This window comes from Syngnathus leptorhynchus, chromosome 8 (assembly GCF_054491065.1).
Source record: "Syngnathus leptorhynchus isolate UIUO chromosome 8, UIUO_Slep, whole genome shotgun sequence".
NCBI lineage: Eukaryota > Metazoa > Chordata > Actinopteri > Syngnathiformes > Syngnathidae > Syngnathus > Syngnathus leptorhynchus.
The window spans coordinates 4567665-4585701 of NC_141202.1; the positions used below are offsets into that span (position 1 = coordinate 4567665).

The window sequence follows — 18037 nt, forward strand, 5'->3', positions numbered from 1 at the left end:
TGTGTTGGCCATCTCGAGCAACACACAAATAAGCAAGCCCAATTTGATTTTCCTCCCCTCATCGAGTGTAATCTTTTAAAAGTCGGCATATTTTTTCGCTTAATGAAGCATGGCTCCACATGGGTCATTACAAAGGGTGCATTCCTTGCGTCTTTTGTCTTCTCCGGTATACCTCAATGCACCAGTTTTACTGCAGAGCTGAAGATGGGTTTCTACAAAAGGGGGCGGGTGTGGGGTGGGGGGGTAATGTGATGTATCTGACGTGAGGGAGGTGGATGAAGTAGGAAGCATGTCGGTAAGAACGCTTCAGAGAAATAAATAAGGCCATGATGTCTAACGGGTCTTCCAGGAGGAGCAAAGAAATCCAAGCACGTTCTTGGTGGCAGCGAGCAAATGAGGTAAAATGAAGCAATGAAGGTAAGGGACAACAGGGAGGCAAGAGGAAGAGGTGAGCGAGGCCACAAGTGAAAAAAGGGGGGAGAGCGAGTGAGCTGGCGGGACTACAAATCACGCCGCACGCCTCATCACATCCTGTATCCCCCACTTGTCTACCATCCTCCCGCCTCACTATGGTGTGTCGCCATGGCAACCAGACAGGGCGCCTAATACACCAACTTAATATATTTCCAGTGGCAGGGTGAACGCGCTACTAATGCCTTCATCTGTCTCGCTGCAGACAAGCCAATCAATAGGAGACAAAAGTCGGCTGTTGGACTGCCAAAGTTTGCAAACCTATAGGGAAAATCCCAAGTGTGTAGTGTAGCGTGTGAGAGAGAAAGTGAGAGAGCAAGAGAGAGAGAGAGAGAGAGAGAGAGAGAGAGAGAGAGAGAGAGAGAGAGAGAGAGAGAGAGAGAGAGAGAGAGAGAGAGAGAGAGAGAGAGAGAGAGAGAGAGAGAGAGAGAGAGAGAGAGAGAGAGAGAGAGACTGATGTGTGCACTGCCAAGGGCACATTGATTGAATCTCGTAATGTCCTACAACACTTAAAAATGTGCTCATTCACACATTTCTAGCGATTTCTGTACAACAGCATTTGGGGGTGTTTATTTACTCAACTGTAGCTATATCTGAACAAACACATTTTATAAAGATTAAACATTGCAGCCATTTAACAATATAGTGAAGCTGGAGATTTAGAAAAAATTAGGATTGGTATGTAGAAATGTAGCAAAACAACATAAACCATGATAATAAAGATTCCTTAAACATTTTTAGTCGACGTGTCTTAAAACGGGGGGAATGCTAACATTGAAAAAAAACAAACATATATAATGGCGAAAAGCATTTTGGTCTTGTGGATTTCACTACTTTTGTCCCTGATGGTCACAAAAAAAAAAGTTTTAAAACAAGACAACATGAATAAAGTCTGCGTGATTGCATCACAACTTATTTTTTATTGACAACAGGGCAAAATGTACAAATGGATAAAAGTGCACCATGACGACAAAACTGGCGGGGTCGCGACTCCTGGCGGTCTTCCTTGGCCCTGCTTAGGGTGTATGTCACAAAGCCAGCCAACTGAGTCGCCCCCCCTGAGAACCTTTGTCTGGCCTTTACCGTGGGATCCAAACTTGGCCGCCAGACACTCAAAAAGTGTTGGACGAACACATGGCTGAGATCCCATGGGACGCTTTTTTTCTATCAAAAACCTTTGAAAGACGTCATAATTCCAATTTCCTGATTGGAAAAAGGTTCCCCAGCCGTGATTTGGGTTCACCCTGTGAGGTTTTTGATTGCAGGAGTTTCTAATGTGACATTTTCTAAAATCAAAAGACTCGACAAAACATATTGGATCTCAAACGACAATGCAGTTTTGAAAGGAGCGTTGAAACTGAATGCAGCCCTGTTCCCGAGGACCTCACCTGTGACCTGCTTTGACCTCACAGGTTAAGGGTCTCAGGGACAGAGGGGCATACTGGCAAATTAAAAAAACTGCCGGTATGATGCCGACGACAGGAAAAGGGGGGAAAGACTAACGATGGCCGCAGCGCCGAGACAAAGACGTGACCTCATCTCACTTTTCGAATGCTGCGGCACCGACCGACCCGTCTCTTGGTTGTTCCCTGCAGCTCACGTTGGCGAGTCATCGCCTCAGTCGAAACACTAAGACAGCGATCTCGGTATGATCGTGTCCGTCGTCTTTGGTTGTCTATTTTGCTGGCCGCCGGGCCGTTTGATGAACGGCTAAAACAAATCATGGCACATAAATATTAGGAGGAGATGCAAAAGCCGGAGAATAAATGTCATTTTATTGACATATAGCGGCATCTAATAGACATTCAAGTGAGGTGAAATGAGATCTAAATGGTGAGAGAAAAAAAAAAAGAAAAAAAAAAAGCTGACGACATCACCCTTACCTTATCAAAAAAAATACACATTGCGTCAATGGCTCCGCAGCTGTCTGCTAAGAAAATGAGAACAACATTTAAAATGAAGGATTTACTATTCAAGTCATCTCAAACATGCGCCTGAGTCTGAGCCAGTCCAATTAAGAATATGACAAACCGGCGCCCCGCTCAAAGCAGAAAACGGGGCGACGGCTACGTTCAAGGCACATACACATTTAATTGGCGTACGTCTGATGTCATAGCATGAAACGCTTGACATGGCAATGCGCGCTTGTGTTCGTGCGTACAGGTGGTCTTGGCGGGCCTGACCGTAACCAACCTGTCATCCTTCTACGCCTTTCTTCGTGTTGGAGGGAGCAAGTCAAGGCAACTGTGTCACATCTGTGAGGGAAGACCAACCGCGTCAGTGACTTTGTTCATATCCACGGAGATCTCGACAAGAACGACCGGGCGACAAAAAAAAAAGTAACACGATGTACGTTTTGCAACATTAGCGGGGCCGCCTTTTCCATCGTCGTATTCGACGGGTTGTAAGCCGCGCGGCGTTTCCAATCACTTTGACAAATGATGTTCAAAAAAAAAAAAAAAAAACCAAAGATGCACCACCGTAAACAAAGAGCGACTTACCCTCCGGCGGGACTTTTTCCCTCACAGATTGCGAGTGTGCCTCCTCTTTCCCGCTGCTCTACGCCAGATGGCGAGCCCAGCGGCAGGTAGCTCACGGGAAGGGAATATTGATTGCGTTTGCAGTGTTGGGCTGTTGTGCCTACCTGACAAACATCCATGCACCACTGCAACCTTTTGTCTCAGCAGAGCTGCCGCCACAATGCTGCTGCTGCTGCTGCTGCTGCAGAAAAAAAGCAAACATGACAAAGACATCACGCTTACTTAAACACCAGCAAACTATTCATCACACAGGACATGCAACACTTGGAGGCGACGCACACATGCACGCACACACGCACGCACGCCAAATCATTTATCCTCCGTGTTGCATTTAGCCGCCGCCACGCGCCTCTTTGCATCACACGACTTCTCCCCTCCTCCTTTTTCACTCTCTCTCTCTCTTTCTCTCTCGCTCTCTCTCTGTCTCTGTCACCCCCCCCCCCCCCTCCTCTCATGTTTTCTCAACCGCACGTCTGCGCACACCAGTCGGTGAGCGACTCGCATGTGTTTGCGCGTGCGCGCGTGAGACAAGAGAGACGGAGGGCGGGAAAGAGTGCAACGAGTGCACGGATGTGTGTATTGCGTGAGACGATGAGAGAGTGCGCATGCACGTGATAGAGAACGATGGGGGGGGGGGGGTAGCAAAGCCGCAAACTAGAAAGTAGGGATGAAGGGGGAGGGTCAGAATCCTCTAATAGTATGAAAATTGAGAGAAAAATATCAAGCGCGAGTGAAGCTTCAGGGCTGATTATTTGCTGCCGCTTGCACGCCAATCGTAACGTCATTACGTCATGCTTTAGCGACTCCATGGTGCTAATGTCGGTCAACACACATCATCAGCAACCAGTTTTTGGCGAAGATGAAAATTTCACTCTGAACAAATTCAATGCGAGGTAAAAAAGAAAATTAACTTGGCGTGCATGTTGCGCTCACTTTTGTATTTTGGGCAATTTTTTTTTCTTCCCATTCAAGTCTAAAGTAGTTTCAAAATGACACTCATTTCAGAGTTGTTGACCGTGAAGGTTAAGAGAATCAAAGACCCTTCAGGCGAACTGGAAAATGACTGGAAAAATGTTTTTGAACCCTCTTATAGGATTGTTTAGTTGGATGATGAGATGCTACACTTTGCGTAAGCATCACGAATAGCTTGAGAGTGTTTCTGACCAGAACATGAGCAGACTTTCAACCAAGATTTGCAGAATAGCAATTGTTCTCAACTCTTTTTCTCTGTAGATTCTTGGGGTCTGTGTGTTTAACACCAGCCGAAAAAAACAAAAACAAACCAGAAGCCAACAAAACAAAGATTTATCGAGAATTTCCCCAACACATAATGGAATCAATAAAGACAAACTCATCTTCCCCTCTATTAAAAATCCTTCCAGACGAGGATCTCATAAATATGCAAGGACGATGATGCTAACCTTTTTTCCTCTGCCTGATAGAAAAACAATCTACACATGCATACTGCCGGATGAATATTCATGACGCAGCCTACATATATATATGATATGCTATATTATATGCTATGCAAGTTCATCTACGTTCAGCTTTATTCTCGCACTGTGAAGCTACTGTCTGGGTTCATGTCTGCTCATCTCAATCTGATAAAAGGGCTGACTGGAGTTCTGTGCAATATATGATCATGCAGCAGCACACGTCATTAGCTCCCGTATTAAAAACCACACACAGTTTGCTCGCTGCGCGTGTGAGCGCACGCGCACGCGTGTGTCCTGCCACATTGGCTTCTTTGCAAGACTGCAGCTATCATGGGAGCCATTTTGTCCCAAAAACCTTGTGCAAAGGCAATTCTCAGAGGTGGGAGAATAATTCCCGGTCACATCGAGAATATGACAGCCAGGTGTGTGTCATGGTGTGTATTTGTGAGTGTGTTGCACGCCTGCGGCTGCACTCCGCAGTGGCACTGAGAAAGACAAAGCACTGGGAGTGCTCCACAGGGATGACATCATCAGTCTGGGATGGTGTCTGCCTTGTCTGTCTCAGGGTGGTGACGCGCTCATTTTATCCCCGAAGAACGTAGACGCCGTCGCGGAAAACATAGCGAGGGTGGCATTTCTAAACGCTTCCAGAAAAACAGAGGTTTAAATTGGAGGACGGTTTGCGCTGGACTCCTGGGTGCCAACTTCCACGAGTCGCATGAATGAAAAATAATACATAAATGACGTTAAATGCCGAACGACTACACAATGAGCCAGACGTTTAGAGTTGCTGCTGCCCCTCCGCCGTGCTCATTATCCTTGGCCCACACGCCTCACTACTTGTCAGGTGTTCATCTGTCTCCGCTGGCAGGAGGGCGGCATGCTGCAGGGATGATAAAGACGAGCGGCGGTGCCGAATCAGCACTATTCTTACCCATGCCCCCTTTACAGGGAGGTGGGAGGAGAGACGGCTATAATGCACTACAGTCGCTGCAAGCTGACAAAGTGAGGAAATAGGAGGAGGGAGGAGGAGGTAAGGTTATTGGGTTGAAAACCAGAATAAATTAGCGAGAGGGAGAGTCTGCAGGGTTTTGCCGGGGACGGCGTTAACGACCGTGGCAGCGGGAAAGCACAAAGTCATCGACAAGGCCACGCTACTTGCTATAACATAGTTAAAAGAAACCACATCGTTTACAGCCTAGGACCAACAATATTCATATAACGTACACGGCTAGGCCGTGGTAGGCTCTCGGTTGTTTTCTCCAAAATGTTTGTGCTGCAGTGGGACGGGCTTCAAGCCTAATCTGCCACCAAGCAAACAACTGTGACAAATTGCTAGGCTCATGACAAAAGAATAAAAAACTACTTCTCGATGGTTGCGAAGCGGCTACCTTTAAGCCCGGAGCGGATAACAGACGCAAGGTTACAACTGAATGAGTCACGGCGTTATCCAAAAGACCATGTGCTGGCAGAGTAACAACATACTTACCTCTCGGCCGGGGGTACATTAGACGTGGCAAGGAGTGACTCCGCAGGGAAAGCTAGAAGGTTGTACCGTTATCTCCGTGCTGTTTATTATGCGAAACAATACAACCAACTACCTCACACTGCAGAGCACAGACGGTCGAACTGCACCCCCCCCCCCCCCCCAGACACGAGCTGAGAGTGGAGAAAGGCTAAACTATCTTCTTTTAACCGATCAAATATTTGATTTATTTCAAGGCACGTTCTGGAAAGCCACCCTTTTGCTCTCTATGTCGGCTGGGTGGGCAAACATAAGCGACAGATTTGATTCTTTCATTGACTGCAGGGTCACATGACTAAGTGGAAAACCGGGAATGGCATAAATACACACCGAGTGACATGTTTAACAACAATGAATAAACCACCTATTTACAACTCTCACGCAGTTGACTTACTACTAAAAGGTTTGACTCCATGTCCATTCATAGGATTCTCATGTATTTCTAGCCATCTGCTGCCCTCTACCGGTGACTGTGCCTCATTGTTACTCCAGGCGAGACACCGAGGACTTTGTTAACGGTAGCAGTACTTGAAGACCCTCAAGGTCACGCAGTCTAGAAGATGAAGATGCGGAGGTTTAGTCAGCAATTACTGAGCATCCAAACCAGGCAAGACTATACTTAAGCCTTCACAAGCCTTATCTTCATATCACCTCCAATTAAAACAACAACAACAAATCAGGCGACATGTTTTGTTGTGCGCTAGCTAGATTGTTGTTGTAGCTGCTAGAATGTAGCATGACACCGTCCCTACAACTGTTCTAGGCACCAAAAAGCAAAACTTGAGGAAGGTCTGCGACAGTGACCTCCGTATCAGAGCTGACAGCAAATGTGATGCTTTGACAGCATTTTGACAGAATGCAATTAAGATCTGTCAGTCAGTCTAATGCAATCAAGCAGGAAGGAACAAAACTGCTGGCTGCCGCAACGTCATCCATCTTTGGTTCCGTGAATCCCGTCTTCACATTGACGCATTTTCAACGCAAATCCGCCGTCTTTTTGCCGCGCTCGAAAAAAATGTTGACGCATCGGAAGACAGAGATTTGTCACATTTGACCTCTTGTTGAACTTTGCAGCTAAAAACCCCACACGCATACAATGGCATTCGTCGGCAAGACTTTCGATCTATTGTTTCTGATTGTTATCCTGATCCTATTCTTACTCTGACCCTCCTGCCACCCCGCCACCACTCAACACTCGCAATCCCTATCGCTCTGGCCTCTTACCCTCGAGCCACCCTCCATCAGCGTTTCCCCGGCCGCGCCAAGAATTTCTACAGCTCCCCACCGCCTCTACCTTATTTCCCAGTGTGTCGTACGTTGGCAGTCAAATCACGCAGAAATGCAGTGCAATTGTGCCAGTGTCAGCTATCCTTCTCACGCTTTCCGCGTCCGCCGCCCTTTATTGTCTGGCAAAAGGCGTAGTGATGAAAATTGTCTTGGAGGTGTTCTATTAATGAAGCTTAACGTCAAGGTTTCTCTTAATTATCACGCTCTGGCTTTGACACAAGTTGGCCTGCCTCTCTTTCCTCAAGATAATGGCTATAGTTCTTCAAAGACATAGAAGAAAATCATGGCAAATGATGCGCCTCGCTTTGAAGCTTTAAAGTTTGTGCGGCGGTGACCAAATGATGGAACATAGAGATACCGGAAGCCGAGCCGAATGTTCGTTACAGTTTCAGCAAGTATCAAAGTAGCGGGGCCAATTTTCACCGTCACACATCCGTGTCCTTACGTGCACTCGCTCATAATGCAGCAAAAGCGTGACATGTTGCAATGCTGATTTTGTTTTTTCGAACCAGGCTCTTATGCCATGATGGCAAAAGCATCGTTGCCATGGGAACCTTTTGCCTGGCAACCCAAACAGCCTGGCAACAAGCCAAACTGTTGCCATGGCACAGATATGAACTTATGCATGCTGGAGTGATTGGTCAGAATGTTTGTGATTATGAGGGGAAACATGCTAGTAGCAACCTTTACCAATGTTCTATACCTGATATCCAGAAAATAGCCTTTAAAAAAAAAAAAAACGTATCAAAATAAGCCGGCTCATCTCTTTACGTTTTTGTTCCTAAGTTTCATTCAATTGAAAAAAATCAAAAGACTTATGAAGCAAAGCCATACCAAAATCTTGACTGAAAAAATAACTTCCAATTCAAATATTTCGGGCAATCTCAAAAATTCACGGTTCCATCGCTTTAGCCCATGGACTGACACACTATTTGATTAAATAATCAAATCATATTCAACCTTCACCAAACTTTTATTAATATGTGTACAGTATGCAATGTGAGCCAATGTTTTGAATATCGCAATGTTGATAAAGACTCCATATGGGATTTTGGTGACAATCCCCCCCCCCCCCCCCCCCCCATTTATGTCTTGACTATTGGCATTTGTGGAAACGACAGAGTTGTTGATCATTTGATTTTAACGTCATAAAAGTGCTGCTTGACAACAACTGGGAGGACTGGCAATGCCGACGCACAATTTTCCGCGGCATAAACATTCCGTGCTATTGAACTGACGATAGTTGCATCTACAGTAAACGGAGGGAAAAGTGCGAAGCCTCCCGCTCTCCTCCGAAAAACAGAACTTCAAAAGAAGCAGCCAAACAGCTTTAGCTGTCCGGCTCCACAATGAGCATAATAAGTCCCTGCCTGCTGGGAGCTGCAGCCTAGTTCATTTAGCCATGTCTGTGCACATGTGCTTTTGTTCCACCGCCAGCTTCTCGGAGGCTCCCCACCTTCTGCCAGCTACAAAGCGGATGTATAGAGGAACCTTTTGGACCTCATTTTTACAGAGGAAATGCACCCCCCTCCTCTCCTCCCTTCTATTTGCTCCTCACATGTAATGCCTGATTGACCACAGCACCCCTTAAAGAGGTCAAAGGGCAGACAAAACAGTCTGGTGTCATGGCAACCTGTGTGCCACCAAGCAGAATTGTAGAGTGGGGTGGGAGGGGGAGGAGCAAGGCGGGCTGTCACTTAAGCCTTTTAAGAATGCTGCCTTGTGTTTAGACCGCTGTGTGTGTAATACCGAAACACACACGTAATGCACCTGCACGTTCAAAAGGTCCCGAGGAATAATGAAGTCAAATCCCATCAAGTGATGCATACAAAATGGGCGCCAACAGAAAGTAGCGAGACCACGCGGTGGTGACGTGTTGGGTTCTGTGCGTGCACGCACACACTCCTACGAGCATGTGATGGCGTGTGTAGGGTAAACTCCTTTGGCAAGAGGTTCTTTGTGACTGCTCGATGCAGTGGCAGTGTGTCCGTGATTGGGGGGGGAGGGGGCGAGGTAACGGATAAGCGGGAAGCAAATGCATTCAGATCGATACTGAGCCGAGAGAGGGCGATTGGGGTTGAGAGGAGAGAGTGTGCGTGTTGGTCTATGGAGGGACTGATTAATCATTCCTGTATTGTTATTGATTTTCTGTTAAAGGGGTGAGTCAGACTCTGAATTACGTGCCTCTGTGTGTACGTGTGCTCCAGTTTTCAATAGAAGTACAAAGTAATCAATTAGTCCCAGACTTCCCAACGCTTTGGCTATGCTCTATAAGCTCTTTTCTAAATTCTCTCGTGCAGTGACTACAAACTGTCTGTTTGTAAATTCAGCACAACTAGCACAAAGTGTTCAATCGGGAATACTTTGTAGTTGGAGACAAAAAGTGCAAATATTGTTTTCAGCGTTGAACAGGAACAAGGAAGAAAGGGGGGGGGCGAACAGGAAATCCCCTGCGAGGAGCTAATGAGTAGCTGACGACCGAGCAGACATAACGGAGGATGGGGGGTGGGGTGGGGGGGGGTTCGATGGCATTCCGACATTGGCTGTGGCTTTATTCATTTGTGAACGTACCTGGGCCAAAACGCGAGCACAACATGAGGTTTCAAAGATGCACTGTAAGCCCCGCGAAAAGTGAAAAGAAGCTCCGCTCAACGTTACCTTGAACTTGAACAATGAGCCTGGTGTTTGTGCTGGGGCCACTTCCTGACCTTTCCATCCTTGCATGGAGGCAGCCGACCGCGGCCCCTCCTTTCATCTTACAGATGTGACCCTGTCGACCCCAACGGACCGAGGGCTGCTTGTTGGTGATGAGCTGCAAATAACATAAATGTCTATGAAGCATTGTTTACTTACAAACAAGGTCCATTTACTGTACAGTCACACTCAAACTGGGCCTTAGGACAAAATGGCTGTGGAGGTGACCGATATATTTTCTAACAAGATGAGACTTCCATTCTTAGGAAGCCAGGCTTCGAAAGATACAAGAAAAATAAATACTTCATTCACACAATGATGATACAGTCTTGGATGCAACTCAACTTCAGGATCAAGTTTAGAAAAATGAAGCGCTTGCCAAACCCAACTCATGACCTAATTCATGTTTTCACCACAAAGTGCAAAGTAAACTGTCGTTAAATGCGTCCGAGCGGAATCATTAGCATACAAGTCATATCATTTGCTATATTAATAGACAAAGATGAGACACTGGATGGGGAAAACAAATGAACAAATCTTTCCTTCAAAGAATTATGACTTCAAAGCGGGATTTGATCGTTGTTCTAAACAGGAAATAGATGTGTGATGTGGTTCTGATTGATTCTACATGCTGACATAAATGAAACCGATGACATGAACAATAAGACAGTGCTAGCCATCAAAACCAATGTAAGGCTCACACAGGGGTCATGGGGTCAAAGTGTCCATAAACAACACACGGCTTTACGGCTAATCAGCCTTTTTCTGACACTATTTCATAAAGAACTTTGAGGAACACTACACTCAATCTGGATTTCAACCAAAGACAGACCCTGACAGCAATTTAGCCCAAAAACAATTTGCTGGATAAGAAGTGCTATATGAGAATTATGCACAGATGAATGTATGACACAGGAGCAAGCCCTGATGGAAGGGATGAGAATAATAAATTCTCAATGCCGACTTTCAAAAAGTCATCCGTTTCCATCACCAGCAGAATGTACACATCACAAATGTTTTTTTCCTGCAAACCCCAATATTCTCCTCCAAAAATGCGGACGTCTATTATGTGTTCTCTACAGAGCATGAGTGGAAATATGTGGGGGGGAAAAAAAAAAGTCAAAAGTGACAAAAGTTAATGATCTGACCTTCCGCCTGGGGGTTACCATACATATTTAGGGAGGACAGTAGCCCCGCGAATCCCCCTCTAGCTTCGCCAGTGACAGGTATATAGTCTAATAATTCACTCCACTCAAAATTGAGCAAAAATACAAAGACATTTTAAATAAGACAAATTAGTATGGAAAATGTTGTATCATCTATATTCTAATCCAGCAACATAAATTAATATATTTGACCTTCAACCGAGATTAGGTTTAAACGAGCATGTTAAAAAAAGGGTTGCTTTACTAAGATACATGAAAACCATGGGAGATGTGTTTCATCTTCTTGTCAAATGGATGCTGGATTAACCTGTTTGAGGATTAAGTGCATTTATCATCTGACAGCAAAAGATTTAAATCGTGTCTGATTTTATTTTATCAAGAAGAGCATGTTTCATACATGTCATCTTGTCGTAGATAAAAAAAAAAAAGCATATAAATTGCTGGCAAAAAAAAAAAAAAAGACCCTGTATCAACAGTTGTGTAAGTTTGCTGACCTGTCATAAGCAGCAGGATGAATTTGCAAATTTTCTGGGCAACACTATTTGCTCTTATTACACTAAATGAGGAACAGATGGTTTTCCATGCAAAATGGGGGGAAAAAAGTGAAAATCAAAAATATGAAAAATGTGCATGTATGTGACTTGTGAGTGACAAATTAAAGAACAAGCAAGAACTGAAGACCTAAAGTCTTGGCAGAGAATCACCAGGAATGAACTTCAACTTTAAAAAAAAAACTGTCTCATTACCTTTGGTCCCTTCAAAAGTGGAATTCCTGAAAAACAATTAGTTTAAATAGGTTCTACCACCATGTAATATTTAATTGTGAGCCTTGATTAATTTTGGGTTGCTGAAAATCAGTGGAAAGAAATTGGAAAATAAATAAATCAAAATATGTATTTATTTATTTGTTTGTTTGTTTTTATGGGCACAAATGTGACTCAAAACAAAAGCCAAGTATTGTCACCTAAATCATCAAATGACTGATAAATACTGATACTTCAACTTCAGTTCAGTCTAGCTGAGGGAAACTGTGCTCATGAAGTAGGAAAGCCCTGTGGGTATCCAGATGGAGCTTTCCCAACATAGCCCCATTTCAACCCCGTGTCCTAGAGAAGACAGACAAATGCAACTGGAACACTTAGTCCAGAGGGAATATAGCACACTCGGGCAGTGAGAGCTTTAGTACATCCATAGTGGATGGTCACATGGTGGTCACATCTCTTTCTCTCTCTGTCTTTCTCCTCAATCCCAAAATAAAGCCTAGTTATGATATGTTTACATCTTTTCTATCCCAATGTAGGTCAAATAATCTACAAATATCCATGGTCGTAAGTATTCAATGCTGTTAAGCAAAATATTTGTCTCATCTGCTTTTATGTTTGAGTACGATATTAAATGAAGCAGACTTGGACTTTTTTTTTAAAAATCTGCTTAATATAGCAAGTGTTTTATAAAGGCCATACTTTTAGAAACTACTTGGCAACAGTCCGAAGGTATAGTTTACTAAACCCTGAAGAAATCGGACTCAAGATTGGCCTTCACTGTTGTTTAACTGAGATTTGCCGCACAAAGATAGAATGCATTTCAAATCTTTGCTTGAGATCCATCCATCCATCCATCCATCCATCCATCCATCCATCCATCCATCCATCCATCCATCCATCCATCCATCCATCCATCCATCCCAGCCATCAACAAAACCTAATATGCAGCTATCAAGACCATCTTTGTCAGTTTGCATGCATTGGCGTTGGAAGAGTTCAAGGCCTGAGAGCTGTGAGCAGGTCTCCATGGAGATCGGTAGGCTTGTTAAGAGCCTGGATTGAAAGAGGACGTATCACGGGCCCTGAAGGGCGCATGTGGAGAGTCACGGACACAATAGAGGCTGGAAACACACGGGGAGGTGAGAGGCACATGACACAATCGTACAGGTACTGAGACGTTATGGGTGCACAAGCACTGAGTAGTCGGCACACTGGAAAAATCTGATTCATCATTGTGTAGGAAGCACCATGGGCAAATAAACTGATATCGTTCACGATTTAAACTGATCAAAGCTGATTTGAAATCAATGTAACAGGTTTTCGACAACCATTCAGCAACCGGATGGACCTTAAAATCAGACTTTGGCAAGTAGAAAAGTGAGTTTTTGCCTACTTCTTAAACTGTTTGGCAAATACTGGAAATAAAATGAAATCTGTGCTCCGCGTAGACAATGTAAGTAATATTGAAATATAAACCGAAAATGTGTACTTAACATCAAGAGAACAAGTAAATCCTTTTTTTGTTTTTTGTTTTACCTTGTCCCGCGTTTTCAGCCACTTGATTCTTCTCACATGGCCCACTCGGGAGTCCCTCTTAACTAGCAGGCTTACATTCCTTTTTTCCCTCAAGCCTTTGCGCCAATCCACTCTTCACATTTGATCCGCTGCGTGCAGCAAAATGAGGGGCTGGCAAAGGGGGCTGCTGGGATGGCATGCGCTTGGGCTGCGCAGAACCGGTTCCTCTGTGGTGTGGTGTGAGACGAGAGCCACCAAAGTCTCGGGAGGTGGAAAGGAAAGAGCTGGAGCTGAGAAAAGCGAAGGGGGGAGAGTACATCAATCGCCTCGTGAATGTGTGTGTGTGTGTGTGTGTGTGTGTGTGTGTGTGTGTGTGTGTGTGTGTGTGTGTGTGTGTGTGTGTGTGTGTGTGTGTGTGTGTGTGTGTGTGTGTGTGTGGTAGGAATGAAGGAGAAGTGAGAGGGAGGGACGGCGATTCAGAGAAAGGAAGGTGGGAGGGAAAATGTGGGAAGGAAAAGGGGAGGAGACAAATTTCCTCAATTTTTGAATTTCCCCCTCTTTTTCTCTCAAGTGAGCCATACGCTACATACCAATGAAACTTGTCGTTCTTTTATTCACCCCCCCCCCTCCCTCCCCATCTTTGCGGCTGTTTTGTTTCCCTTTGGTATATTTTTCTTTGTGAGAGCCAGCTGTGTCTTTAAGCCTCGTGCACTTGAACTCCGAGTGCTTTTCTTTCTCGGTGTACTTCCCCTCTGCTGGCCCCCCAGCATACAGGAAAGACACTCAGCTTGCACGAGTGTGTGTGTGTGTGTGTGTGTGTGTATGTGAGAGAGAGGGAGATAGAGAGACTACACAGAAGAGCAAAAAGGGGCCGAGGGAGAAATGCAGCTGGGGGGAAGGGAAAGGTTTGTAAATGGTGGTTCAAGGCTAGGGCAGCCGGCCCACGAGTGTCACATAAAAAAAGGGCATTTCCTAATACTGTACACACCACCAAAATCACCACAATGACATCCTAATGAGAACATGTGGTTTTTTTTTCGTTTTTTTTACTATTTCAAGGTCTGCATCAATATTAATGGGCTGCCTAATGTGTTTGATGGCTTCTGCTGAAATATTGATCGGGAGGAATAAAGTGTGTTTGCAGCGGTCGGCAGTCAAGGAAAGAGTACGAGGTTAATGTCAGACCACTGAAGAGATCTGCTCATCTCCATAGAAACGGTGTTTGGAAATAATATATTTTCTTCAGGCGTAAGGGTCAGGTTTTTGCTTTCAAACGTTTGTCTCTCAAAGAACTGAGAAGAGGGGGGGAGAGAGAGAGAAAAAATGAGTTATGAGAGTAAGGCCCGCCCGCTCACCTTGAGTGATTCGTTTGTGGAGACAGCAAAAAAAAAAAAAAAAAAAAGAGAGAGGAGGAGACCAGTCAGGAGATCTGGACAGATTCAGTTAGAGGCCAACAAGGGCACACTGTAAACTGAACCACCCTGCACTTCTCCTCTTGCACAGGCTTGCATATGTTCAATTGTTCTGCTTGACATATGTGTGAAGTATATTTTGCACACGCTCTCAAAATGTTAAGAATGATACACTTAAAGGATATTCAATAACTAAAAAAAACAACAACAATAAATGATGATGACCTTCTGTCGTGCCATAAATTTGGTCAACCACGGCGATGAGCTTACAGAGTTGAAGAAGAGGTGAGACAGATTTTGGAGTTTCAGGGTCAAGGTCAGTGGTGCGACCCACAACAAAGACTCCCTAAGTGTGTTACATGAAATTTACTTCAACTTTGCTACATCAGCCCAGAAGCAGTACATACTAGTCCAAATCCATAATATCTAAGTAAAGTACTCCCCAAGTGTGTGGATCAGTTGTTGCACTAGTGTGATCCCTCAAGATGTGATTTATTTCCTGCTAACACAATGTTTCATTCTTTTCATGTTTGTTATGTTTATTCCCAACCCACTTTGAAGGGGAGAGGATTTGTAATATATTCCACGTTTTGATGGGGCCAAAGCTGGAGTTGCTCTGTAATGGATTCTACGTTTTGATGAGACCAAAGCAAGGCGTGGGAATGAAATATAGGCAATTAAAAAGCCACAAGCAACATTCCATGGAGTGAGAAAGAGTCTGCTTGCTGATTTAAACTGATATCGGGGGTTGATTTAAGGCCATCTTAACTGCTGAGAAAACATCTTTACATTGGATTTACATCCTGTGACTCTCAGAAAATTATTTTAAAAAATCCCGTGGAAAACTTGGAATCAGGCTGAAGCTGAAAATAAATGATAATGTGTGTGCTGAGAAGACAATTTATTTAGTCCTTGGTTGACAAGATCCAGTATGTTCTCATCTCGGGTGTAAATCAACGTAAAGCGGTTGTAACTAAAACGCCGTCGTCTACTTAACAGTGACAAGCCCAAACGCACAGTCGGCTGAAATTTGACTTTAGCTCTTACTTTGGTGTCATGAAACTCATCCGAAAATAAGTCGTCACGTCTTTAAAACAAAAAAATCGGTGATGGTTTATGCTATGAAGTTATTGGTGTCAAACTCTAGGCCCGAGGGCCAGATACGGCCCGCCACTTTATTTTATGTGGCCCGCCAAGACAAATTTTGCATCGACTTTGTGTCATGACTAAAATTACAAATCGTCTTCATTTTAGGAAAAATACAAATATTGCTAGCAAACATTTATCACCATTCATCTTTTTAAACAGTTTTAACTCGTCTCTGATTTCAAAAACAAATATCCTGCAAATACAAATAGATATCGATCCACAGTCAAAGTGGAGGAGGAGAAAGAGGAGAGAAAGCTAAAGGTCAAAGGAGATGGTGTTGTTCATACCTTTTGCTCGGAAGGCACGAGCATGTTGAGGGGATCCGAGCGGAGGGACACAAAGACTCACTTCTGCAGCCAGACAAGCCGGTCCAAGGCTCAAGGTCGGTCATTACCTGAGGGAAAGAGCCGCCATGTGACTTAGGGCAAGGAATGCTTACACTGATCTTGAAATGGCCCGACCGATCGATGGCTTTAAGCTTCCAGTGAAAGAGAGAAATCAATATGTTTTTAAAGGCAAAGGAGGTTGCATGTGGCTTGAGCGGGTGGCCCACACCGATGGCTCCAGACGTGTACCGACTACTACTACTTGAATGGCTAACGCTGCGTCTGTGAAAAATGTGTTTAAATCACAATCGTCCCAGTTTGATTGTTACTCAGTATAATGTGTTGGAGCAGCGCAAATGCCATGCCAACAGGGGAAATCAATTGAGCAAGGTGATGCACAGAATGGAAAACCAGCAAATAAATACACCGATAAATGAACCGAACGACCTGTGACGCTTAGAGAAAATTAAGTGCTTGTTAAGGACTCTGTAATGCAATCAAGGTTACAGTTAATAACAGGAAGGGTCTCCGGAGATTCAGCTCAAGACAACCACATATGAGAATAGCACCAACCACATAAAGACCTCTGTGAAAATAAATGAAAAAAAAAAAAAAGAGAAGGAACATAAAGCTAAGCGGTGCAAATGCAATCATGCCAGAGCACATTAGATTAACTAATGATTCAGTCTTTGTAATCAGTTATGACTTTGAAATATTTAATACCTGAGTAATAAAAATATAGTGGATGGGAAAAAAATATAAAATACAAATTTTCTAAAATGAAACATATTTAATGAAAACGAATATTTGAAGTTACAAAACAAGCACTATTACTTAAACATGAAGCAGTACCAATAAAATTCTGGCTTTTATTCATCATGTCACACGTTGATAAATTTCGAGACACAAGGCTGCTCTCTAGCGGCCAAAAAGAGTAACGCAGTACATCGTAAAGCTGGTATGTGAAACTTTATGATGCAATGGGATGACATTGTAGATGGAGAATAACTGTCTTGACACTAAGCTCTAAAGTAGTCTATTGATGATTAAGAATGCACATTATACATATTATCTCAATATTGCTTCAGCAATGTATACAAACATAATTAACGGTCTAACTTTAGGTGAGAAGTGTACGACATTCTGGCGTGTAGTGTACCTTGCACATTTATAGTTATGACCAATTTAGAGTGCTTAATTGGTTTTTGGAATGTGGGAGGCTGCACTCTCGTGGACGGACGCCATAAATATGATCAGATCAGAGTACCAACATTACTGATCCCTTAATGACTTGTCATAACAATGGGTATTCGTGTACACATTAACAGCCTTCAAAAAAACGGACTCATGTTGTTATGGCTGGATGTCTGCGGTCTAAAGAGCACTGGGTGGTTTGAAAGGAGGAACTACATGGAACAGCATTGAGATAAGCATGAGGCCTTGAAAAATGAGAAATACAGTGCAATTTGGGAATTTACACATGACAAGGATTCAGAAATGTAATAGAAGACGATTAAATAAAATTGTTCATAGAGATGTATCGAATGCCCCTGAAATTGCAAAATTTGGAACTAAACAGATAAACCAAAAATCCTTGTTACACATTATTATTAATTTTTTTTACGTGTGAGATAATCAGCAATGTTAATAAAACAAAATGCACTACATTTGCCAACTTTACCTCTGACTTCTATAAGAGGAGTGGAGTGAGTAGTTTGCATGGCACATTCTCTGCATAGGGTTTCTCCGGGT

At 43.8% G+C, this 18037-nt stretch overlaps 1 protein-coding gene across 5 annotated transcripts; it reads right to left on the bottom strand.

The window, feature by feature from the left end:
* Positions 1 to 1381: 1381 nt before the first annotated feature.
* Positions 1382 to 18036, bottom strand: LOC147052064 (uncharacterized). 5 transcript variants are annotated; one of them, XM_085918708.1, is made up of 7 exons: positions 17967 to 18036; positions 16247 to 16353; positions 9918 to 10071; positions 3116 to 3192; positions 2665 to 2726; positions 2355 to 2401; positions 1382 to 2181 (listed from the first exon to the last, which is right to left on the bottom strand). In XM_085918708.1, exons 3-7 carry the CDS (start codon positions 9981 to 9983, stop codon positions 2101 to 2103), a joined length of 333 nt encoding a protein of 110 aa, XP_085774834.1. In that variant the 5' UTR covers positions 9984 to 10071; positions 16247 to 16353; positions 17967 to 18036; the 3' UTR covers positions 1382 to 2100. The 5 variants fall into 5 exon arrangements, with proteins under 5 accessions (XP_085774834.1, XP_085774832.1, XP_085774835.1 ...); XM_085918706.1 differs by having other exon boundaries at positions 2973 to 3192; XM_085918709.1 differs by lacking the exons at positions 16247 to 16353; positions 17967 to 18036 and adding an exon at positions 13420 to 13830.
* Position 18037: the final 1 nt, after the last annotated feature.